Below are 26,769 nucleotides of genomic sequence, written 5' to 3'. Positions count from 1 at the left end.
ACATACAGAAATACATACATACATACATGCATACATACATACATATATGCAGGTCAAAAGTTCAAAACCTACTCATTCAAGGGTTTTTCATTATTTTGACTATTTTCTACACTGTAGAATAATAGTGAAGACGTCAAAACGATAAAATAACACATATTGACTCATGTAGTGTGTGTATGTGTGTGTGTGTGTGTGGGGGGGGGGTTATACGGGGGGGGGGTTATACAGAAGATAGCCCTATTTGGTACAACAACAAACAGTCCATATTATAGAAGGAACAGCTCAAATAAGCAAAGAGAAATGACAGTCCATCATTACTTTAAGACATAAAAATCAGTCAATCCAGAAAATCTCAAGAATTGTGAAAGTTTCTTCAAGTACAATCGCAAAAACCATCATCAAGGGCTATGATGAAACTGGCTCTCACGAGGAACTATTGCCGATCTCTGTATCCGCGAGCACTAGCCTTTATTATGGGGGACAGGTTCGACTATCTTCGTGATCCCCGCCCAGGTCACATGTTTAGAAAGCTTGTCCAGCTGACTGATAACAACATTGCAGGCCGGTCGCTTAGGTAGCAGTAGGCAGGGTGGAGAAGCACGCCTACAACCAACTGTTTAAAAAAAATTATGTCAACAAACAGAAGCTACCTTTAACCAGTTGGTTTGCTACATCACTTTTCAAGTATTTCAACTTCAGGGTAGTCCGAAATCGTAGTCGTCGAGCTTGGAAAGGGGGGAGGCTACCAGCGAGAGGCAGCTTTGAGGCTTGGTGGAGAGGGAAACATTCGCTATATCCTCGGACTGAACATGGCAATGTCCCTCATCCAAGCCTGCCGCAGTCTAGCTCTATCAACATGGCTGCTATCCTTTTGCTTCGTGCATTTGCTGTGTCTGGACTTTACGGTGGCGGAGAAAGAAGAATGGTACACCGCGTTTGTCAACGTTACTTATGTGGATCCCGTGACTTCAGAAATCAAAACAGAGAAGACTGAGTGTGGAAGATATGGCGAGCACTCCCCCAAGAAAGAAGCAAGAGGGCAAGTGTTGATGCCTTTGCTTTTGCAAGAGAGACAAGCTTGCGACCCGAACGCTAAGTATCCCCTGCCTTATCAAAACAATGCTTGGATGGCGTTGATAGCTGCGGGGAATTGTACATTCAGAGATAAAATTCGCAACGTCGCTGCACTCCACAACGCATCTGCAGTCATAATTTATAACGTGGGCTCCACTAATGTCAACGATACCATAACAATGCCTCATCAAGGTAAACTACACTTTCGGGGGAGCAATTCATCAAGCTTTCATGACTGTATGCAATGCACTGTATCACTTGTATGAGACACTGTACTTGTCACTGTTGTGACTTGGTGACAGTTTACAAGTGCTCTGCCCTGTTATCATGTCGTTATGGCAATGGCACACTGTTTTAGGCTGTTGAATACTGGCAAGGCATTCATGTATGTAAGCTACAAGCTCAAAACTGTCAAACCCACTATTATATATTGAACTAATCAACAAAGAAGCACATTGTCCATTTGCTGCGAGTTGTGCCTACAAGTGCAAATCAGAACAAGATGTAAGCTCAATGCAGTCCTCAAACCCTAAACCATTTTGATGTGTCATTGTCTCTCAAGACAATTGTTTGGTGAACTGGTAATGTATTGCAGCTGTTTATTTTTCAACAGTAAACCGGCATCCCTCTTCCTTCCTCCTAGCTGTGTGATAATGATCAATGATCAACTTTTCTCCACAAAACTAGATTTTGGATTGCAGGCCTACCATTTTAAGGGAATGGGCCCATTGTGTAAAATATAAATGTTGATATTATGCTGCATAGCCCATGCATGAACTTACCATGACCCTTTGGGAGTTGTATCCACCCAGCTCGTATAGACTATTGATGCATGTTTCCGACTGCATTGGGATAGATCATCAGTCAAGCTCTGATATCCTACACATTCCCTATACATTTTAGCCTATATCTATTTGTAATGCATATCTAAATCTGGCTGATTCTGAACTGGGCCAAATGTTGAGTCAGGGATTGGCATGATACTGGCTCAGATCAGGCTGAGGCTGTTGTGTAAGCTAAAGAGTTCTCCTGTAATTTCTCTGTCCGGCTCATTCTTGACCGCATCAAAATCTGACCTCACTTCGCTCCCTGTCCTTCTTCAGCACTGACAACTGACCAGGTGAAAGCCAGCCTCATGATGAGCTTCCACCATTATTGTTTTCACTTGTCAGTTATGTTCCAATCAGTGCAGATGAAGGGAGATGAAGAGAGAGATTTAAAAAAATTTTTTTTTTTAAATACAATTTAGAGCCTGTCTCTCCTGCTCTCACCCTGAGCCATGTAGGAAAGAATCAAGGACAAAGAGGAGCAGAGGGGACAGGAAGTAGGAGGATTTTAGTTTTGGGTGGACATAAATATTAAGGGAAGATGGATTTAGCACAGTTACGATTTCAACCCAAAATTATTTACATTTTTGGGTTGTAAATCTGAGTCCTGCTTTGCAAGAGATTCAAATGGCAATCCATATTGGTACAGCTTCTGTCAACTTAGTGTGTGTGCATGTAGAAGAGTGTTTGTTTGTTTTCGTAAAACCTACCCAATTCAATGGTGACACTGAAGTACCATAAATACACTTTGTGTATTAATGGGGTTGACAGACTAATTCAAACTTACTGAGTCATCTCTGTTTAGCCTTTGCTTGAACATCTACAGAAAGCGGCGGTTACTATGACAACTTTTCTTAGACATCTGATTTCGTGGCGTGCGTTTAATTGAACTATCACAGCGTAGTGATGGGTGGACATGTTTAAGACGAGCCAGCTTGGAGAGTCTGTCCATGGGAATATCTGAGTCAGCTGTTTCCACCTAAGCACATCCAATGGACATTTTAATCAGTTGGGTATGTTATCCCTCAGTCAAAGGTGTTTCCGTCTGGTCCGGGTCCAATAGTGGAGCCAGCAGTGAAAGCTTTAACAGAGAGAACTGGTGTTAACTGGCTGCCAAGTTTCCACTGTCGACCGTTCTCTTTCATATCTAGGCTGGGTAGGCCCCCATAGCTCTGCAAGTGACAGTTTGGTGGTGGTGGGCTCTGGCCACTCTAAACTCTTTCACCATCGCTGCAAAGGAAAAGATCTTAGGAGAAACCTAGGGTTCAGGCATCTTATGAGTCCGTCCTACACGCAACACCCTCCTCTCCTCTCTATCCCTGATCATCCATGATCCATACCTTCTCTCCACATTCCTTATCTTTTCACATGCAGTCTAGTCTTCATATACAGTACCTTGGAAAGTATTCAGACCCCTTCACTTTTCCCACATTTACATTTAAGTCATTTAGCAGACGCTCTTATCCAGAGCGACATTTTATTACATTACAGCCTTATTCTAAAATGTATTAAATATTTTGTTTTCCTAAGCAATCTACACACAATACCCCATAATGACAAAGCGAAACTTAGGTTTTTAGATTTTTTTTGGCAAATGTATTACAAATAAAAAAACACCTTATTTACATAAGTATTCAGACTCTTTGCTATGAGACTCAATTGAGCTCAGGTGCATCCTGTTTCCATTGATCATCCTTGAGATGTTTCTACAACTTCATTGGAGTCCACCTGTTGTAAATTCAGTGCATGTCAGAGCAAAAACCAAGCCATGAGGTCGAATGAATTTTCCGTAGAGCTCCAAGACAGGATTGTGTTGAGGCACAGATCTCGGGAAGGGTACCAAAAAATGTCTGCAGCATTGAAGGTCCCCGAGAACACAGTGGCCTCCATAATTCTTAAATGGAAGAAGTTTGGAAACACCAAGACTCTTCCTCGTGCTGGCCACCTGGCCAAACAGCAATCGGGGGAGAAGGGCCTTGACAGGGCTCTAGAGTTCCTCTGTGGAGATGGGAGAACCTTCCAGAAGGACAACCATCTCTGCAGCACTCCACCAATCAAGCCTTTATGGTAGAGTGGCCAGACGGAAGCCACTCCTCAATAAAAGGCAAATGACATGGTTCATGAAAACCTGCTAAGCACCTCAGCCTGGGGTGAAGGTTCACCTTCCATCAGGACAATGACCCTAAGCACACAGCCAATACAATGCAGGAGTGACTTCAGGACAAGTCTCTGAATGTCCCTGAGTGGCCCAGCCAGGGCCCGGACTTTAACCTGACTGAACATCTCTGGAGATACCTGAAAATAACTGTGCAGCGACGCTCCCCATCCAACCTGACAGAGCTTGAGAGGATCTCCAGAGAGGAAGAGGGGAAAAACTCCCCAAATACAGGTGTGCCGAACATGTAGCGTCAAACCCAAGAACACTTGAGGCTTTAATCGCTGCCAAAGATGCTTCATAAAGTACTGAGTAAACCTGTTTTCGCTTTGTCATTTTGGTGTATTGTGTTTAGATTGAGGGGGAAAAAACGATTTAATCCGTTTTAGAATAAGGCTGTAATGTATCAACATTTTGAAAAAGTCAAGGGGTCTGAATACTTTTCGAAAGCACTGTATGACTGACGTGTGTGTGTGTGTGTGTGTGTGTGTGTGTGTGTGTGTGTGTGTGTGTGTGTGTGTGTGTGTGTGTGTGTGTGTGTGTATGGTTGCCCACATGCGTTTTGAGCTTGGCTACACTCCTTTGTCTTTACTGTAGCTCTGTTTACTGAGACGGATCATGTTAATGGATTGAAACTAAACAAACCATGTCTGTGTCTTAACACAACCTGACTGCGCGACTGGTTTGACGACGTGCTGTAAAATGTAGCACCCTACTTCACAATGGGCTGACAGGTAGTGCATAACCTATCACCCTGTTAGCACGCTGCCAAACTGCATTAGCCTGCTGCAAAAGCACTGAGACACCTCCTCCAACCAATACAGAGTGGTGTCTGTCTGTATGGGCATCCAAGCTGTGCAGGTGATCGGGTTGCATGATGGTTGGCATCAATGGAATGGTTACCATTGCTGACGTTTTGCCTTCTTTTAACTGAGGATTACGCCATGTGGACCAAAACGGGTCATTACATTCATATAAACCCCTTTGTTCACGTTCACTGGCAGTCTGACAGATTCCAAGCCCTATCTGCATCATCTCCTGGACTGGACAGTGGCGTGCCTGCATGCTGGCTCCTAATGGGGAAGTGAGGAGAGATGATGGAAGGCCCTACCAGATGCCTCAGACACATGGGGCCAGCCGAGGAGAGGGGTTTCAGGGGTGGGTGGCCACCCCTGGCGAGCTCTCTGAGACCCCCGTTGGGTCCCTCCCTGCTTGGCTGGCACAGCCCAGGAGATGTGTCTGTTAAGGCGTCAGCATTCTTCAGCTTGGCTGGCGCCGAGCTCGGCTAGGTGAACCGAACGAGTGTGCTTGTTTGTATATTACCTTAAAAGATCCTCGTTTGAAAAATTTGAAAAAAGCGGCACAAGTATTGTTTGTCAATTTTGAGACGCCAGAGCCAGTATGCACTTCTTCAAAATAGTCCAAATTAATCTAAGAGAACTCAAGAAATCTGTTATTCATTTTGAAGATTTTGCTGAGGGGATCTTAGTCTCGCAATTTTACATCTAACTAAGATGTTAGATGTTGTCTCTTATTTCTTTATTTTTTGCATGAAAATGAGTCATCTCTCGTTGAATGACAACAAAGACTTTATTGAAGAATCCCTATTATTGACCAATCACCGACAAAGGGGCGTACGCTTCGGCTACTGACTTTGGCTTGCCTCCAAAGAAATTGTTGTATGCCTGAACAACTGAAGTGAACAAAAACGTCACAAAAAGTTGACATTATATACGCACTAACTCTTCCAAACTATTTTGTCTGGGAAGCATGTGGATACGAGCCACACCACACACACACACACACATACCCTTCCTGCTGAGAGGGTACATTGGGCCGGAAGTCCCTGGGTACCTACGGAAAAGAGGAGACTGTGCTATTTCTGGGGCTGCTAAGACTCATACTCCCAGCCCTGAGACGAACAGACAGAGATGGGGGAGAGAGAGAGGGAGCAATGATGAGGGAAAGGGGGACTAAAAGAAAGCGCAAGAGAGAACAGTCCTCCTCTCGGTGAGCCAACAGAAGTGGACTGTATCGTCTCTCTCTCTCTCTCTCTCTCTCTCTCTCTCTCTCTCTCTCTCTCTCTCTCTCTCTCTCTCTCTCTCTCTCTCTCTCTCTCTCTCTCTCTCTCTCTCTCTCTCTCTCTCTCTCTCTCTCTCTCTCTCTCTCTCTCTCTCTCGTTGGCCCCACCTGTGACAAAGAACGCATACAAGGCCTTTTTGTATGAGAACACTCAGACCTCTGTGTGGACAGGACACATATGAATCCTATCAGGGCTGATCTTTATGAAAGAGTAGACATGGAGAGCGACGTGGAAGACATTTTCTGAGAGCTGGAATGAATCACTAGATTTCTGTATGACGTGGCTCCCTTCCTCTGACAGATCCTTTCAGTTTTTCTTTCCTGACCATGGTTTTTTAGGCAGTTATTTTGTCGGCCATCTTGGCTATGCAAATTTCGGGGGCTACATGTATTAATTATTTTATATTTTATATATTGAATGAGGATTTGTGCTGTTTAATTACAGCTAACCAAATACTATTATCCACTACACAGCAGGTTATGCTGCCCTCAAGACTGCTAGCAAAAGCTAATCCTCAGCAGCACTGAAAAAGGTTAGCGCCCTTCCTCTAAAAATCAACTGCTCACTCGCTCTCTATTCCACCTGGCTTGCCTTATTATGCACCATCGTGGCTGATTATGCACCATCGTGGCTGATTATGCACCATCGTGGCTTATTATGCACCATTGTGGCTGATTATGCACCATTCTTGCTAAAGGGTGTCCACAAAGAGGAGAGATTTTGGACCAGTTCAGCCTCTGTCGGGCCATCGGTTGATATTACACACTGCTTTGATTTTTAGAAGCAGCTATTTCGGTTTTCTTGTTCTTTCTCTCTAAATAAATTAAATGGATTCGCCAACTACTTGCAGACAGTGGTGATAACATGTGTATGACATCTTGCCCCTTGTGGAATATCTTTGTGTCTGTATTCTTGTCTCCTTCATCTGGGTTGTAATTTCTAGCCTGGTCCAAGATCTGTTTGTTGTGTCTTGCCAACTCCTATGGTTATTGACGTGACTATGACCATAGGAGTTGGCAAGACAGCACAAACAGATCAGGGACCAGTCTATGTAATCCAAAATCCCACCCAGATGGTAAAGATGGCTAAAACCTTGAGTCTACTCTGCACTACCTACTTTAGATCTCATACTTAACAGCTGAAGCATGGCCAGTGTGCAAAAGCAGCTTTGCAGACGTAGAACTTTGTCAATGTGTTCCCTTACCATGGCCATATTGTTCTTGAGGCTCATAGAGGTGAAGAAGTGAATCCACTCCTTGAGGCCATGTGTTGCTACTAATCTTTTGTCATCCATGTTGGATTGTGCCCTCATGTCCAGAGTTTTTTTTTTATGCATATCAGTTTTTTTATGCATATCAGTTGAGGGTTATCTGGTTAGGTTAGCAAGCCCATGATGTTTTTTTGAAGCTGTGTAGCATTTGTCAGGGTGTAGGGCTCAGTGTTAACATAATAGTATTAGCAGCCGTGAGATCTGTTTACCGTGAACACACAGCCTTGTTTTTCAGTCGGTGATTGTGCCGCTGATTGCATTAAGAGTGGCTACCGTTATGTATGAACAAACCACGGTGCTGCTGCAATGCTCTTTGCTAATTCAGCCAACTTGTGTGAGTGTGTGTGTGTGCGCTTGTTTGCATATAAGCCTATATGTGACGTCCTTGGACCTAATACATTGTGCCTTGCTGTGTGTAAACCCTATTTGCAGGATAACGCAGTAGCCTCCGGCCTACTACCCATTGTGCACTGTTACGTCACAATGTGATTTAGGCCTCGTCTATGCCAGGACATTGGCTCCAGAGCTCTTCGTTCCTGATGCGCTTATTTCGTTAGACTACTATGTATTATTAGATTTAGTCTACTCGTTGTAGTTTTTTGGAAACAATTAGGCAATCTGAAGCCGAAAAAAAGCACACTGCTAGTAGCCCTTTAAGCCTATGAGAAAAAGCTCCAAAACGGCAGCTATTGGACCCATACGAAGAGTTGGTCTAATAAAGATAATCTACATAATAATAATCTGTTGATCTGCTCTCTTTTCTCCCCATAAACCTTTGGCTGTATGTCTCTTACGACAAACTAGTTACATATGGAGATTTATGAGCATAATAATGCATTGCGCCTTTCCCATAAGAAATGTGTGCTGTCCATGGGGGATCAGTCCCTGCGTCACACACACATACCTCTGTTTATTTCCAGGACCGCGTCATGAAACCGGGCGCTATGGCGACCGACCGAGAGTACAGAGAAACGAGTTGTCTTCTGTCTCCTCCATCTCTTCCCTCTGTCGTTTGACCACCCTCTTTCACCCACTCTCTAATTTGACCTATTCTCACTCCAAAAATAACTTTCAACTAGCACATACCCAACCATGAAAGAGTGAATATGTGCACTCACCGGGAATATGACAAACTTTTGGCTGGTGCTAATAAGAAAGGCTATACTGTTCACTCAATTAAATTGAGCATTTTGGTAACTAAAAGACAGATTAGTCTTTTCATTGTCTTTTCTTTACAGCAATAGACATTTGCATTCCAAGTTATGTTTTCCTTCAATTGGATTTTGAAATATTGCGATATGCCTGACTGGGCTTCTACTTTTCACTGACATTCGCAACTCAACAATCATCTATGTGGCTATTTGCCAGGCGCTGCCCAAATTGCGGCGCCTTCTGACTGTAGGCAATGCGTTTTTTACATTTTATTTAACCAGGCAGGACAGTTGATGCCAAGTTCTCATTTACAACTGCAACCTGGCCAAGATAAAGCAAAGCAGGGCGACACAAGCAACAACAACAGAGTTACACATCAACAAACATGCAGTCAATAACACAATAGAAACGTCTATACAGTGTGTGCAAATTAGGTGAGGTAAGGCAATAAATAGGGCATAGTGGTGAAATAATTACAATTTAGCAATTAAACACTGGAGTGATAGATGTGCAGAAGATGAATGCGCAAGTAGAGATACTGGGGTGCAAAGGAGCAAATAATAATATTAATAATAACAGTATGGGGATGAGGTAGTTGGATGGGCTATTTACAGATGGGCTATGTTCAGGTGCAATGACCTGTGAGCTAATTTGACAGCTGGTGCTTAAAGTTAGAGAGGGAGATATGAATCTTAAGTTTCAGTGATTTTTTTTTTGCAATTCGTTCCAGTCATTGGCAGCAGAGAACTGGAAGGAAAGGTGGCCAAAGGAGGAATTGGCTTTGGGGGTGCCCAGTGAAATATACCTGCTGGAGTGCATGCTACGGGTGGGTGATGCTATGGTGACCAGTGAGCTGAGATAAAGCAGGGATTTACTTAGCAAAGAGTTATAGATGACCTGGAGCCAGTGGGTTTGGTGACGAATATGAAGCGAGGGCCAGCCATCGAGAGCATACAGGTCGCAGTGGTGGGAAGTATATGGGGCTTTGGTGACAAAACTGATGGCACTGTGATAGACTGCATCCAATTTGCTGAGTAGAGTGTTGGAGGCTATTTTGTAAATGACATCGCTGAAGTCGAGGATCGGTAGGATGGTCAGTTTTACGAGGATCCACAGCTTATATGTTTTTAAAGAAGCTAATGATCCTCTGTGGCCAAATCATGCTTTCTGGTGTAGTAGTAGCTTATTTTGATTTTTTTAAATGAATTTCTGTATCGACAGGAGTAAGATAATTAGGCTATATAATTTTGCTAATTTACTTTAGGGGAAGCTTAGCTCTTAGCCTTATGGACGCGCCGACTGTCGTCTGCCAATTTTTTGGCGGTTTTAAATCCGCATTTGTTAGTGAATATATTTCAGTCTCTGGAGTAAAGTCCAATGTTCCTTTTCTAATCCGGAATTCATTAGTGAGTGGGTTGACGTAGTCATCCATTTTTGAATGCCTTGGTGCTTGCTTTGTGTCTTTCTTGGGCTAAAAGTTTTGCAGCTACTTTTATTTATTCAGTCACAGCTTTTTCCAACCTGTTTTTGTCTGTTCTGCAGTGATAATATGGTGTTGCTAGGTGCCAACTTTCCTCTCTCTCTTTTTTTCTTTCTCTCTCTATCCATCCCCAGGGTATGGTGATATAATGGCCTTGGCCACTTTCAGACCTCCGCCGGGTGCCGAGGGTATCCCACAATGCCCTGTGACTGGCCGGGCTGCCTGGGCGGCGGTGGTGGCCGAGTGAACGAGCATCTCCTTTAGAAATTACTGATAGATGGAGTGAGGAAGTGAAGCACCCTGGGGCTTCTGTGTTCCTGTGGCTCCGCACAGACGCCACGGTAACAAGGCCGCAGAGTACTAGAGGAAATGATGTCACCGAGTTCCAAAGGCTAATGAGTCACTTAGGCCCTTGACGACACAGACATCATCCCACATCAATGTGTGGCTGCAGATGGAGTGACCATGAAGTGTAATCTCTTGTCTGGGATTTTAAACCACTCCGACACCTCTGATAGGAAGTGTAGCCTATCTATCACTCTCACCTCACCTCCCAATGCTTCAGTCAGTGGTTAAAGTGTGTCCGTGTCTGATAGACAGGTAGGCAGTACATACTGTAGCTGAAAGTTAAGGCACTCGGAGTCTTGCCTCGCTGAAGCTTTTTGGCCTGCTCCTTATGAACGTGAATGGCAACCATTTTGAAATCTTGAGGGGTGTCGATTGTGTTTATCTAGTGTGTTAGCTTAGGACTTAGCCTACTTGAAGGATATTTTATCACTGTAATTATAATTTTTTGTGTGTAGAAAGGGTATATTGAAGCTCTAGTATCTTGGTGTGACGGTTGAGGATTGTGTGAAGTGTCAGGTCACAGGCCATAGGGAGAGGGGCTAGATGAGAGGTGAGGATGAGAATAATGTCTGGTGGGAGGCCCTGTCAGAACTTGCTAGTTTCAACTCTGAAAGGAGTTAACTGAAGTTTTAAAACACAACGTGTTAAAGTGGCACTTCTGTTGTCCATGACCTTGATAACATTCAACTCAACAACCTTCAACTCAGTTGTGAAAGTGTTAAAATAACCTACAATTGTCCACTCTGTTGACTATCTGGTGGTGTGAACTAATGGCTTTGCTATGAAATTATGTTCCCTTGTAGAGTGTCTGGGGGGTGTGTGTTGTACTTTGTTTGACCCTAAATGAGCTACCGATCAAACCTTTTTAGTGGCAGCTGGGACTGACCTAATTGTCAATTGGACTGTGTTATCAAAGCGGTCTGGTATTGTGACACCAGTGACGTGAAATGTTCAAAACGTTGCTGATAGAAATGTCAGCTAATATGATTCCTTACTCTGTGACAGACAAATAATTTCTGTTCGACAGATACAGACTTGTTCTAAATCTGTAACGTTTTCTCCCTTCTGAACAGGACCACAGGGCTCTGACCCAGACATGGATAGTCAGGGATTTGTTTTGTTAGCTCTGCGTCCTGTGTCTGCCTGAATGAACTCCCAGTAGGCTAGCCTAATGCTAATTACTCACTGTGTTCTACAGACAGTGTTCTGTGAATACAGGTTATTTATAGTTTAGCTCAACCCTGATACACAATAGGGGTCTGATACCTCCACAGAGACATTTCAAATCCCATACAAATGAATGGGATCTAATGAAGCCACAAAGGAGCAATTAAAGAGCCACATGCTCTCCCACAGCCACATGTTGCAGATCTCTGTCCTATACACAAAATAAATTTGGCACATGAATATGGATGTGTAGGCTGTCTCAAAAGATCCTTTATTAAGTTTATTTCCAATGAACTACAACATATTTACAGTAGTTGGATACATTGTTTTTTTACTATGATTTTTTTTACCCCTTTTTCTCCCCAATTTCGTGGTATCCAATTGTTTTAGTAGCTACAATCTTGTCTCATCGCTACAACTTCCGTACGGGCTCGGGAGAGACAAAGGTTGAAAGTCATGCGTCCTCCGATACACAACCCAACCAAGCCGCACTGCTTCTTAACACAGCGCACATCCAACCCGGAAGCCAGCCGCACCAATGTGTCGGAGGAAGCACCTGGCAACCTTGGTTAGCACGCACTGCGCCCGGCCCGCCACAGGAGTCGCTGGTGAATGATGAGACAAGGATATCCCTACCGGCCAAACCCTCCCTAACCCGGATGACACTAGGCTAATTGTGCGTTGCCTGGGCACGAACCCAGAGTCTCTGATGGCACAGCTGGCGCTGCATTACAGCGCCCTTAACCACTGCGCCACCCGGGAGGCCTGGTTGGATACATTTTGTAGCAGCTGACTTCTTGACTTCCTACCAGCCTGGTGTTCACACAACCTTTGGTGTTGTGTGATTTAGAAAATACAGTGCCCATCTCCAAGAGGCCCGTTTAGACATTTTCTCTGCTCTGCTCTAGAAATGTCTCCCGTTTGCAACTTTTAAAAAACCGGATAAGAATTTGAATGACTTTACCAACGACTGCTCTTCTTTTTGTTCACCTGGAAATTCCTATTCCAACAGGTACGGGGGATATCGTGGCGATCATGATTCCGGAACCCAAGGGTCGGGAGATCGCTGCTCTACTAGAACGCAACGTCACGGTGACCATGCACATCACCATAGGGACGAGGAACCTTCAGAAGTATGTGAGCAGAACGTCGGTGGTGTTTGTCTCCATCTCCTTCATCGTCCTGATGATCATCTCCCTGGCATGGCTCATCTTCTACTATATACAGCGGTTCAGATACGCCAACGCTCGCGACCGCAATCAGGTACGGTTCACTATACAGACACATGAATATAGTCATTTGTACACCCCCCCCCCCAAATAACAATAACGAGGCTATATACAGGGGGTACTGGGTCAATGTGAGGAACATAGTGAGTGTAGCATTGTAACCAACCGTCTGAAGGGATTATAACATTAAGACATGGTTGGTAATGTCATCCTACTGTATTTCAGTGTGTCTGATCACACACAGGTTGTCTGCTACTATATACAGCGGTTCAGATATGCCAACACTCGTGACCGCAACCAGGTAAGGTATGACCGTAATGACAGCGTAAACTAGCAGTTTGACCACAGTATGAACATACTTTTTCTATATCTATATGTAGAGCAGTTGCTTTTCTCTGAGGTGATTTGTCTACTCTGGGTTTGCTAGCGGAAACCTTTTGGACCGTCAACCGTGTAGTCCTGTTGGACTGTGTAGTCAATGCACACACCGTGGCCCACACTCTTACAAAAAAAGGTGCAATCTAGAACATTAAAGGGTTCTTCAGCTGTCCCCATAGGAGAACCCTTTGAAGAAGCCTTTTTGGTTGCAGGGAGAATTATTTTGGTTCCAGGTAAACCCATTTGGGTTACATGTGGAACCCTTTCTACAGAGGGTTCTACATGGAACTAAAAAGGGTTCTTCAAAGGGTTTTCCTATGGGGACAGCTGAAGAAACCTTTTTCTAAGATTGTCCGATGTTGACACAGATGTTACAGACAACCACATGGGTTTTCAAGGGGAATGGGCACCATGGTGACAATTGTTTTATTTTTTTCATACCTGCTGGAGTTGAATTCCGATTCACTCCAAGAACTCGCCAGGCCTGAAACCACAAATTTGTTTTCTGTTGATGTCACAATGACTTTCCTTGATGATTGATTGAGAGCAGCTGTGGGCAGTGGCCTGGTCTGAGGCTGTTCTTTTCCACAGTGAGTAGACCTAGATAGCGAGGGTTAACAGCCTACCTTTCTCTCAATGTCTCTTAGTATTTATCATCCACTCAATCTCTCCCTTACTCGTGCATTTAGCTCTCTATCGCTCCCTCCCTCTTTTTCTCTCTTTCCCTTTTTTCGTACCTTGCACAACTCTGTGACCTGACTCGGCCTGTGTTTTCTGCTCTGGTCTGCAACAAAGGGTTAACTGTCAGCTCAGAGACGCTGCTATGTCAACATCACTAAGCGACTGTTCATCCTGCCGGGTTAAAACATTACACAGCCTCTCAGAACGTCTCCTTCAGATCTATTAACCAGTAATATGGTCCACCATGGTTCAGATGGAGACCGTGCATCTCAGGCCCTTTCTCTAACCTTGAAACTTGTCCATTCCTTGCCTTGTCAGCGGTTATTGGATATATAGGAAATTCCAGACATTCTTTTCTCTCTTTTGGGTTGCCAGGTTGGGTTGCCAGGTTGGGTTGCCAGGTTATCTTTCCCCCACCTTCTTTGTTGTTCTTTGATCTTCTATGAGCAGAGACGTCTCGGAGATGCAGCCAAGAAGGCCATCAGTAAGCTTCAAGTACGAACCATCAGGAAAGGAGACAAGGTACACCTGGCTGCGTACTTTACGAACCTCTTCTATGATGTTGGATAAATGTGTTACGAAGGTTGTTATGAATGATACTGCCACACTCATAAAGGTTTCATGACTGGTTTCATGAAGGGTTTATGAATGCCTTATGTATAGACCCTCTTCAAGTAAAGTGTTTCCAAAAGCACCTATTTAAGTAGCAGTGATATGGTTCTAAACCGAAGCGAACCGTTTCCTCACGCTCCTGCTAAGCGCAGCATTTGGTAATGAACTTCCATCAGCCCAATGATAATGACTGACTCGTTTTTATTTTCTGTGTGTGTGTTTAAATTTGAATGAAAGTATACAGGCTGCATGGCTAGTGTGTGTGTGTGTGTTTAAATTTGAATGAAATTATACAGGCTGCATGGCTAGTGTGTGTGTGTGTGTGTTTTAAATTTGAATGAATTATACAGGCTGCATGGCTTTTGATCCGCTCTGCTTTATTCACCTTCCAGGAAATGAAAAGGAGACTAGACAACCAACCAAATGTCTCCTGTGTGTTTGGTGTTCTAGGAAACGGAGTCTGACTTTGACAACTGTGCTGTGTGCATCGAGGGCTATAAAGCGAATGATGTTGTTAGGATATTGCCGTGCAGGTATGACAGCCTCTCCCATTTGTCAGTGTAACTAGAGAGAGCAGACACATTGACACCCATTACTATCATTGTCTCCTATAGATCATGTGTTGCAGTAGGTCTATTGGGAATGATTGGTAGCCATTAATATGCCACAATAATTTACTGTTCTGTACCTGAGAGCATATGCAGAGCATGGTGAGTGATGCTATGTTACCAAGGAGACTGTTACTACGGATGACATCATCAAGGCTGAGCGTGTTCGTGTGTGTGACTCTGTCCTCAGGCACATCTTCCATAAAAGCTGTGTGGACCCCTGGCTTCTGGACCATCGGACCTGTCCCATGTGTAAAATGAACATCCTCAAAGCGCTGGGAATACCAGTAAGGAGGTTCTGTCTTTCAACATCTATCCATCTCTCTTTCATTTACAACCCTGATCCTGGAGAGATTTTATTTTTGGAAAGGTTTTGTTTTTTGGAAATGTTTTTGTTTATATCGGATTGATTGATTGATTTCAGCCCAACTTTGACTGTGGGGATGACACTCCGCCAGACTATGAGATGTCAGTGGGAGGCCCGCCCACCAACGCAGTCACAGGGGCCAGAGACATCACGGTGAATGGGGAGGAGAGCTCGGTGGTGCTGGACACGGTGGACATGGACAGGACTATAGGGCTGCCTCAGGTCTACCACGACGCCCACGAGACACTACCACAGGCTGGGGACAGCCGACACATTGCCAGCAGTGAGTATAGACACACACCTATGCACCTACACACACACACACACCTACACATACATACACACACACAAACAAACATATGCGAATCAACATACACACACATACACATATACAGTGGGGCAAAAAAGTATTTAGTCAGCCACCAATTGTGCAAGTTCTAGCACTTAAAAAGATGAGAGGCCTGTAATTTTCATCATAGGTACACTTCAACTATGACAGACAAAATTAGGAAAAAAATCCAGAAAATCACATTGTAGGATTTTTAATGAATTTATTTGCAAATTATGGTGGAAAATAAGTATTTTGGTCACCTACAAACAAGCAAGATTTCTGGCTCTCACAGACCTGTAACTTCTTCTTTAAGAGGCTCCTCTGTCTTCCACTCGTCACCTGTATTAATGGCACCTGTTTGAATTTGTTATCAGTGTAAAAGACACCTGTCTACAACCCCAAAACATCACTGCTCTAGAGGAGATCTGCATGGAGGAATGGGCTAAAATACCAGCAACAGTGTGTGAAAACCTTGTGAAGACTTACAGAAAACGTTTGACCTCTGTCATTGCCAACTAAGGGTATATAACAAAGTATTGAGAAACTTTTGTTATTGACCAAATACTTATTTTCCACCATCATTTGCAAATAAATAAATAAAAAATCATACAATGTGATTTTCTGGATTTTTGTTTTCTAATTTTGTCTGTCCTAGTGGAAGTGTACCTATGATGAAAATTACAGGCCTCTCTCATCTTTTTAAGTGGGAGAACTTGCACAATTGGTGGCTGTCTGAATACTTTTTTGCCCCACTGTACATGTAACACACTCTCTCACACACCAATGCTTTGTTTCCATCTCAGCACTAACAGAACTTCTTCAACTAATCTGTACTTCCTCAACACAAACCAGTGAACTCACACCAGAACACTCCCCCATACCTGTCATGTTCAGAGCTGTGCTATGGTGGGAAATAAGAGTACTGTATTCTGAAATAGACCACAGTGTCCTCTCTGTCTCCACCAGAACAGAGAGCAGTTGCTCTCTCTAACAGACCACAATGTCCTGGTTCTTCACACGTGCGTCCACAACACCTCATTACCTATATAGTGCACTATTTTTGACCAGGGGTCATAGGGCTCTAGTCAAAAGTAGTGCACTATATAGGTAATACGGTACCATTTCAAATGCAGCCTTGTACTGGCGTGGCTTAGCTAGCCCAGGGCTGCTGTACTGGCGTGGCTTAGCTAGCCCAGGGCTGCTGTACTGGCGTGGCTTAGCTAGCCCAGGGCTGCTGTACTGACGTGGCTTAGCTAGCCCAGGGCTGTTGTACTGGCGTGGCTTAGCTAGCCCAGGGCCAGAACTCAGCCATCAGCCACCTGCTTTAGTGTTCCCTGAATCCAGTCCCTGGCCAGAGAAGGAATAGTGCTCCCTTTTTTCAAAGTCACAAGCTAACCCAAATGCATTGGCATGGTTTACATACGTAGCATCAGAGTATGTTTTAAGGTTGCCTTGCTTGCTATTAGCAACTTATTAGCATAAGGCACTACAGCACTGAGCCATTGATAGGCACATTGTGTTTTTTGAGTTACCCTGTTTGTTTAACAGCTGATTAGCACATGGAACTTATTAGGCGGTGTGTGTCTGCCTGCAGTCGGCCCGGAAAGTGGGGCAGGAGTGTGTTGATGCTGGCGTGGCCCACTTCCTGTCCTGCCCACCGTGCTGAAATTCCACCTGCAGTTGGCGGGGCCTCCGACCAAAACGCTCGCCTCTCGAGTCTCTTGTGCCAATGGAACAAATTAATGCTGCCTTTGTGACAGCGTCTTATTAGCTTCCCGAGGCCTCTACTGTACCTTAAAGACCTGGTAAAACTTTGGACAGCGTCAACCTGCTAAGCCCCTTTAAAACATTAGAAAACTAGGGAGAACCTTGTATTTTTTTATTTATCCCTCCCTCATTCCCATAACACAAGCCGACTTCTTGCGCTCCTACGAATGACAGTCAATGTTCTACCTTCAAGGTAGTTGAACACTTTTTACACTGCGTTTACATGCCTGTATGTCTTTCAACTGTGCACAGCTTGTCCCCATTTCGAGCCTTGGCATTGCTTGTCACACCTACCTTTGTGTTAAATGTTAGCTTTCTCGGTTCCATCCCGGAGCGTATTCAAAATCCCCCACCTGCTGTTTATTTTAAGCCCCAGGATGGATCTGCGATGTCAGGGAGAGTGATTTGTGGGTTGCGCAAAACGCAGAGCCCAATCGGGCTGAGTCATTGCTTATGGAATGGCACGGCAGTACTGCCACTCTAGGCCTTTAGCCTTATTGTAGTCTGGCTGTCACCAGCACGATAGCTTACTGCAGTATAGGCAGTAAAACAAACTTGGCGCGCACTGAGGGGGATGACATTTGGGGTAAGGAGAAAGAAACCTCCAGGCCCATATTCACAGTGTCTCAAAATAGGAAGGCAGTACATATAATGGTATTTACTACGATCTAAACTGCTAAACTGATCCTAGATCAGTACTCCCCTCGAAGAGTGGTATGTCTTAGGTATGTCTTAGGGGTACACTACTAGTTAGCCAGCTGACTTTGATAAACAACCAGAAGTAACAGTTTATTTTCTGGTTCAGTAGGAAAGCTAAGTTTTTAGAGATGTGTTTTTGCTTGTTGGCTCAGTTAGACCATGCCCATTTCAGGTTTATCTTTATAAAAACAACTATAAAGATATTTCAGAATATTCAGGCAAGTTAGCTGGCTAACTCCTTGAACCTGCTTTGCATTATACCTCTCTGATTTGAAGTGACAACCAGCAGAGCTGTTCATGTTGAGTCATACAGGACAAATAAGCCTCCTGAGTCATACCAAGTGCTCCTGGTCTTTCCTATCTGATAAAATTGTTTGATCACACTAGTGATGTTATAATAGATAGGTAGCACTGCTAACAGAGGCTCCTGGCAGCCATAGGTCTGTCAGCCTGGCTTCTAAGAGGATTATGATAAGGTGTGTGTGTGTGTGTGTGTGTGTGTGTGTGTGTGTGTGTGTGTGTGTGTGTGTGTGTGTGTGTGTGTGTGTGTGTGTGTGTGTGTGTGTGTGTGTGTGTGTGTGTGTGTGTGTGTGTGTGTGTGTGAATAGATGATGAGATGTGTGTTTGCCTGTCTACTAGAGCCAGTCTGCAGTGCTGAGACAGGGTTCTGGCTCCTCCCAGTGATAGCTTACCCCCTTGGACACACATCAACCCATCTGGATGGGGTTGTCATGGTTACAGGGGCAGGCACACACTTTCTTCCTTTCTCCCCTCCCTCCACTTTCTTCCTTTCTCCCAATAACATTGACTGTTTCTTTCTCTCTCTCTCTCTCTCTCTCTCTCTCTCTCTCTCTCTCTCTCTCTCTCTCTCTCTCTCTCTCTCTCTCTCTCTCTCTCTCTCTCTCTCTCTCTCTCTCTCTCTCTCTCTCTCTCTCTCTCTCTCTCTCTCTCTCTCTCTCTCTCTCTCTCTCTCTCTCTCTCTCTCTCTCTCTCTCTCTCTCTCTCCTCTCTCTCTCTCTCTCCTAACTCTCTCTTCTCTCTCTCTCTCACTCTCTGTTCCTCACCAGTCTCTCTCTCTCTGTTCCTCACCAGACTCTCTCTCTCTCTGTTCCTCACCAGACTCTCTCTCTCTCTCTGTTCCTCACCAGACTCTCTCTCTTTCCTCACCAGTCTCTCTGTCTCCTCACCAGTCTCTCTCTCTCTCTCCTTCCTCACCAGTCTCTCTCTCTGTTCCTCATCTCTCTCTCTCTGTTCCTCACCAGTCTCTCTCTCTCTCTCTCTCTCTCTGTTCCTCACCAGTCTCTCTCTCTCTCTCTCTGTTCCTCACCAGACTCTCTCTCTCTGTTCCTCACCAGACTCTCTCTCTCTGTTCCTCACCAGTCTCAGACTCTCTCTCTCTCTCTCTGTTCCTCACCAGACTCTCTCTCTCTCTGTTCCTCACCAGACTCTCTCTCTCTCTCTCTGTTCCTCACCAGACTCTCTCTCTCTCTGTTCCTCACCAGACTCTCTCTCTCTCTGTTCCTCACCAGACTCTCTCTCTCTCTCTGTTCCTCACCAGTCTCTCTCTGTTCCTCACCAGTCTCTCTCTCTCTCTCTGTTCCTCACCAGTCTCTCTCTCTCTCTCTCTCTCTCTCTGTTCCTCACCAGTCTCTCTCTCTCTCTCTCTCTCTCTCTGTTCCTCACCAGTCTCTCTCTCTCTCTCTCTCTCTGTTCCTCACCAGACTCTCTCTCTCTCTGTTCCTCACCAGACTCTCTCTCTCTCTGTTCCTCACCAGACTCTCTCTCTCTCTGTTCCTCACCAGACTCTCTCTCTCTCTGTTCCTCACCAGACTCTCTCTCTCTCTCTCTCTCTCTCTCTGTTCCTCACCAGTCTCTCTCTCTCTCTCTGTTCCTCACCAGTCTCTCTCTCTCTCTCTCTCTGTTCCTCACCAGTCTCTCTCTCTCTCTCTCTGTTCCTCACCAGTCTCTCTCTCTCGCTGTTCCTCACCAGTCTCTGTGAATAGCAGCTGGCATCACTTAGAGCCTGAACTCCTGCTGCTATGCCAGAGCCTTTCAGGGCACGCCTTCAGACTCCCTGCCCTCTCTCTCCCTCCTTCCTTGCCTTTATATAACCATTACAAAATGGAGCCATGGACAGATAGGATTGAACTGTTATATATTAGTATTAGGTTGGCATTTACCTCCTTGAAGATGCAGCTCATGTTTGGTGCCTGCTTGCAACTTGTATGGTTGTAAAATTGGTTCCACATTCACTAAGTAATTCAAATAGCTTATGCCAGTGTATTTGGAAATGGATGATGTGTAATTACACACACACACACACACACACACACACACACACACACACACACACACACACACACACACACACACACACACACACACACACACACACACACACACACACACACTGTTTAGTTCTGTTGTGTAGGTTGTCAAGTGAGACTCATTATCAGCCCGTCACAGTCTGTTCTTCCTGCATCAATTAGCTGGGAGTTCTGTTGTTTGTTTGTCGCGGCGCTAACTCGCTCACGGTGCCGCCTGACAACCGCTCTGAGATGAAGGATCTGATCTACCAGTTTTCTGCTGAATTGCCGTGTTGCAGTGACAGATCGCGGTGCACGCCATGCCCAGCAGGGTAAACAAAGAGTGCTGTCTGTTAACTTATTACGGTTATCCTTCACTTTGGACCGTGCTACAGCATGTTGCCAAAAAAAGGCCTGATTTTCCACAGGAAAGTGGGACAGGAGTGGTGTTAGTCCATAGAGAGCATATGTGAAGTAGATTGATGGTCCCCTGTACTTCTCTAGTTGTTTTCTATTCATCTGACTGTGTAGCGCTGCTATCCTCTAAGGCCCGGTGTAGCGCTGCCATCTCCTAAGGCCCGGTGTAGCGCTGCCATCTCCTAAGGCCCGGTGTAGCGCTGCCATCTCCTAAGGCCCGGTGTAGCGCTGCCATCTCCTAAGGCCCGGTGTAGCGCTGCCATCTCCTAAGGCCCGGTGTAGCGCTGCCATCTCCTAAGGCCCGGTGTAGCGCTGCCATCTCCTAAGGCCCGGTGTATCTCCTAAGGCCCGGTGCCATCTCCTAAGGCCCGGTGTAGCGCTGCCATCTCCTAAGGCCCGGTGTAGCGCTGCCATCTCCTAAGGCCCGGTGTAGCGCTGCCATCTCCTAAGGCCCGGTGTAGCGCTGCCATCTCCTAAGGCCCGGTGTAGCGCTGCCATCTCCTAAGGCCCGGTGTAGCGCTGCCATCTCCTAAGGCCCGGTGTAGCGCTGCCATCTCCTAAGGCCCGGTGTAGCGCTGCCATCTCCTAAGGCCCGGTGTAGCGCTGCCATCTCCTAAGGCCCGGTGTAGCGCTGCCATCTCCTAAGGCCCGGTGTAGCGCTGCCATCTCCTAAGGCCCGGTGTAGTGCAGTCTGTCTTTAGTCAAGTGGACATCACAGCACTTACAGAGCAGTTTACATCTCGTCAGGTTCCCTACTATGCCTTCATCAGTCGCCTCATCTTGTCTCTTCTACTGCACATTAACCGCCATTTTGGGTCCACTCAGGTTTATTTGTATCACCCTCTCTTTAAAAGGTGACCACCATGTTGTGTCTGTGCTGACCGGTCTCTCTCTCCCTGCAGGTGAGCACCAGCCCCCGCTGAGCAGCGACTCGGACACCTCCCTTATCTTGGCTGTGGAGGTGGGTCTGTCCGACATGGAGCTCTCCCTCGGGCACGACCGTGACGAGGTCAAGTCCTGAGCCAATCAGAGCCAAGTAGGAAGGAAGCTCACGGGTTCGACATGGAGATGAGAAACGGGACCGAAGGGGCAGCGCCTGGCCCCCTGATGGGAGGTAGTGGCTCCAAATAAATAAGAGACAAGCAAGCAATAGAACCCATAGCAGTGCAACACACCTATCTGTCCTCCTGTCCTGCCTCCCTTTTCTGACTGCTGTCACGTTCAGTACCCATGGAAACCAGGCAGCCAATCACAGCTCTTGTCATTAGCCTCTGGACTGGGGGTATAGTTTAGCACCTCTGTTAGTTGTCTCCATGTCACCATCACTTTATTGACTCTTTGGACATGTGACATTTTGATTTCTTTCTACGAGATCATCACTGCCAAAGTATCCCAGAATGAAACACGGAAATCTTTACACCTCGTTATAGGAATGTTTATTTATACTGTGTATGGTAAATATAAGCCTCCTGCAGCATGGGCTTTGAGTGTTGAAAACAGTTAGTGCGTGTTCTGAGTGACCAGCATTTACTTGTGGTAAACTTGAAGCTGATGTTTTTTCACCATCTCTGCTTGAAATAATTTCCTTAACATTCTACGCTGTTGGTATTGTAGCGTTTATACTATGCACATGTTGTCAAGCATTTCTGAATATCCGATTGTTAAATTGCATCCTTATCCTTAATTTAGGGTTCTTTAGGACTATCGTTTATTTCCACTTCTGAAGTACTGTACACCATGTGTTGTGGGGACCAACTACGAGTTTGTTTTACCACACCAGTTGACAATCACAGCCCACGGTAATGGAGATTTGTAGTGATGACATCAGCTACAGCCCTGTTTCAAACTGCTAAAGCTTTATTAGCACCGCCAGTAACACCGCACAGGAGGCAATAGTAGTGGCTGTTTGTTCATGAAGAACAGATGGGAATTTAATTCCATTTTAATGTCATGTCATCTCCCAGTCAAGCCACCCAATAGCATGTGGTGAAATCTTCTGTTACCTAACATAACGTGTGTCTGCAGTGATGTGCATTTGCTCTGTGCCAAGTTCTTGCAGTTTTAGTTTTCTGTATTGATGTTGCTTCTGTTTCTAGAAGCCAAAGCAAGATGGCATTGTGGGTGTTGTTGAGTTCACCCATTGGTTGGATAGTGAAAAGCACATCGAAGTTGTCTGTTGATAAAAGTCAATGACATTTGACTATATCTGAACTCGGTGTATTAGATAGCCCCTAGTCTGAGACATCCCAGACCTAGGGCAACCGCACTAGTATGCTGGAATATTGGTACATTGTGGGAAGCAACTGGTCCATTTAGAGAGACTAGATAGCCCCTGGTGAAGAAATACCATGCATTGGTTGTGGCTTTGGTTGACTGTGAATTCATTATGAAAGAGTTGACTAAACCCTGTTGCAGATAGTTTGTACCTCCTTAGTCATTTCTTCTGAGGATAAAATGTTTTCTTTTTTTCCTATGATGAATTTCAAAATGCCAGTTTTTTTTGTACATTCGTCGTGTAGGGAAACGAAAGTCTGACGAACAGCATTTATTTTAGTATGAAAATAAGTTTATTTTTGTAAGAAAAAGAAAATGGAGGTAAATGTTTACAGTCCAGGAGAAATGGCGTAAGAGAATAGTTGCCTGGTTTCAAGAGCTCACTGGTAATGCTAATGCATTTTGAATTACATGTATTAATTCATGGTTTATGTCCTTCCTCCCCCGATTTTGACGACTGCTCTGTTTGTATCAAAGGCCATTTCTTTTATTTGAGTTTGATTCCTCTCTCCTTTGGAGTCCCCTCAAGGTTCTCAACACATTAATTTATTTACAAATGTGTACTTTCATCCTTAACATATGTTAATCTTATATTACTTTAATATGCAACTTAGATTAGATTTTCGGGCTAAAATCTGCATGAAATGGCACAAGGCCACTGTTGTCATCGAGCATCTACTATTTGATACTGCGTTTCTCTTTAATCATTGGAATCTTTAGGCCGCCAACCAATCAACAACCAATCAACAACCAATCAACTCCCAGTTATGTAAGAAGCTCATATTACCCATAACCCCCACATGTCCATGTCAATTAGAGAAGGATTACAGAATCTATGGGAGAATGTTGAAATCTCCCATGCTTATGCATTAGGTACACCTGTATGCCCTCCTAGTGTGTCAGACTCCTTACATTTAGCTTTGTTTTGCAGTATCAGTTTGTGAAATACACTATTTGTGTGATTAATATTGTATAAGCGTCATAAATGTATATTTGATTAATCGACTGAATGGAGACTGAAGAGTGATGCATTGAACATGCCTCAGTTAAAAGCATATTCTTCTCAGTTATGGTCACTTTTTGCATTCCGATTCTCCACACTTCTCACTAAGTGTGCACACTTCACGTAATGGATTTTATAATGGTGGAAACGCCCTCCAGCCAATGTTTACACCAATCCAGTGCTTTTAAATCAGTGATGGGAACTGCACGGTATGGGAGAAGGGAAGAGAATGAGGATTGAGTCATGGAGGTGTTAAGTGCGCCACCATAACTCATGGTATCCTTGGCCAGAATACTAGAGATCCATTAAAATATGGTAGTCTCATCTAGCCTCTCCACACACAGCTCTACAGTTGATACTATGGGCTGAGGGCCCTAGAAACAACTAACAGCATTTGATTTCCCTCTGGGGGTTGGTTTCACACACACACACACACACACAACACCACACAGTTTCCATGTGCCCATTTGTTTGTATTGCACAGGGGGACAAGATAAGAGGAAGCAATTAAGCTCGGGGGGCATTTTGTACCAGAAGGAGGGTTTTGATAGGTACTGATTGTACTGTGTATGTTTGTCTGACATCTTCACTTGTGTGAAGCCAGAACATTTAAAAGCCTTTAATTGCTTCCTATTTCATGTAAGGGGTCGTGTTTAATTGACTTCACTTCCTGAAAGGTCATTCTCTCATTCTCAAACTTCTTACGTCCACTTATTCCAACAACTCTTTTTTTTAATGACCATGAAGAAGCAATGGCCTTGATTTGAACGTAATTTGAATTAATATCTGTGATATTCGTAATGAACACTTATAGAAACCTGCGTGTTCTTCAAAATATAAAGTAATGAATGCACATATTATAGTCTTATAGTAGGTTATAGTTTACCCCAATGATGGTATAATTATGTCAGGTATACATAAGATTACATAATAGAAACTCCTAATTTAAATATAGCTTTTAGTTCTCTGTCTTTAACTGGTTGTGTACCAGTTGTGTACTACCTAGAATGTACTTTTTCACTTGAAGGAGAGTTCTGTATACTACAACGAAATGGCACAAAACATCTTTTGAATAAGGTTGACCTTAAATGCGGTTGACAGTTGACACAACCATGTTTTTAAGAGAGGGCTACAATATTGGAAATGGCACATTACATAATTGTCACTGTATATGTGCTGTTTAAGAGTCTGTGTTATTTTATCTAGACTTGTATACCAGCTGTGGGTTTGGGGAATGTTATGAAAATGTTGTATGCTATATCTAGCAGAACTCTACAGTATTGCTATTTTGTTATATAGAGGAATATGTAAATATTTTTGGCAGTGTTAATGATATACAGTACATTTACATTTAAGTCATTTAGCAGACGCTCTTATCCAGAGCGACTTACAATGTTGCATGTGTGTGAGTCAATGATTGTGAGGTACAATACATTTTATTGCAAGTTTTTCCAACTGTGGTGAAGTTGTCTGGTTTCTATTTCGTTATTGTCAATCATGTTTATGTCAATCATGTTTATGTCAACCCTCTCTGATACCGTTAGGGTGAGCCAATGCTATTGAGATGATTTATTCTGACACGATTCATTGGCCAATATGTAAATGACCATCATATGTTCCAGCGATATAAGCTGGTCTCTGCTGTTTCGTTACGATATGCACACTAGCATACTACACTACATGGCCAAAAGTATGTGGACACTTTCAAATTAGTGGTTTCTGTCACACCCATTGCTGACGGGTGTATAACGTTGAGCACCCACCCTTGCAATCTCCATAGTCGAACATTGGCAGTAGAATGGCCCATACTGAAGAGCTCAGTAACTGTCAACGTGGCTCAGTCATAGGATGCCACCTTTCCAACAAGTCAGTTTGTCAAATGTCTGCCTTGCTAGAGCTGCCACGGTCAATTGTAAGCACTGCTATTATGAAGTGGAAACGTCTACGAGCAACAGCGGCTCAGCCACGCACAAGCCTATGATCACAATGCCAAGCGTCGTCTGGAGTGGTGTAAAGCTTGCCGCTATTGGACTCTGGAGCAGTGGAAATGCGTTCTCTGGAGTAATGAATTATGCTTCACCATTTGGCAGTTGACGGACAAATCTGTGTTTGGCGGATGCCATCGCACCCTCTCACATAGCATTGTAATTTGAGCCACCTAATACAGTTAGTTACACTTTTTAATTTAACTAGGCAATTCAGTTAAGAACAAATTCTTATTACAGTGACGGCTTACCCCGGCCTAACCCAGACGATGCTAGGCCAATTGGGCACCGCCCTATCGTACTCCAAATCACCGCCAGTTGTGATGCAGCCTGGAAACAAACCAGGGTCTGTGGTGACGCCTCTAGCACTGAGATGTAGTTCCTTAGACCACTGCGCCACTCAGGAACCCGACACATAAGAATGGCTTTCTGGAAAGGAGGACCAGGTGGGAACTTTTAGGGCACTCATGGGAGGACAGGGATACTTCTAGTGGAAAGAATGAGAGATAATTATGTTTTAGTACTACTTAGCCTACATGGGAACACCGCTAAAACT

The 26,769-nt window shown here is 44.5% G+C and overlaps 1 protein-coding gene across 2 annotated transcripts; it reads left to right on the top strand.

Annotated features, from left to right (window-relative positions):
- The first annotated feature begins 528 nt into the window (after positions 1-528).
- On the top strand, positions 529-25,688 carry LOC124001368 (RING finger protein 150-like). 2 transcript variants are annotated; one of them, XM_046308111.1, is made up of 7 exons: positions 529-1,266; positions 12,569-12,819; positions 14,295-14,366; positions 14,907-14,989; positions 15,255-15,351; positions 15,489-15,714; positions 16,137-16,191. In XM_046308111.1, the coding sequence occupies exons 1-7, from the start codon at positions 810-812 to the stop codon at positions 16,139-16,141; spliced, it is 1,191 nt and encodes a 396-aa protein (XP_046164067.1). In that variant the 5' UTR covers positions 529-809; the 3' UTR covers positions 16,142-16,191. The 2 variants fall into 2 exon arrangements, with proteins under 2 accessions (XP_046164067.1, XP_046164066.1); XM_046308110.1 differs by lacking the exon at positions 16,137-16,191 and adding an exon at positions 21,854-25,688 and having other exon boundaries at positions 530-1,266.
- The last annotated feature ends 1,081 nt before the right edge of the window (positions 25,689-26,769 follow it).

Source organism: Oncorhynchus gorbuscha, linkage group LG17, assembly GCF_021184085.1.
Source record: "Oncorhynchus gorbuscha isolate QuinsamMale2020 ecotype Even-year linkage group LG17, OgorEven_v1.0, whole genome shotgun sequence".
NCBI classification, from domain to species: Eukaryota; Metazoa; Chordata; class Actinopteri; order Salmoniformes; family Salmonidae; genus Oncorhynchus; species Oncorhynchus gorbuscha.
The sequence above is the reverse complement of the archived record's forward strand: the minus strand, read 5'-3'. Positions and strand labels throughout refer to the sequence as shown.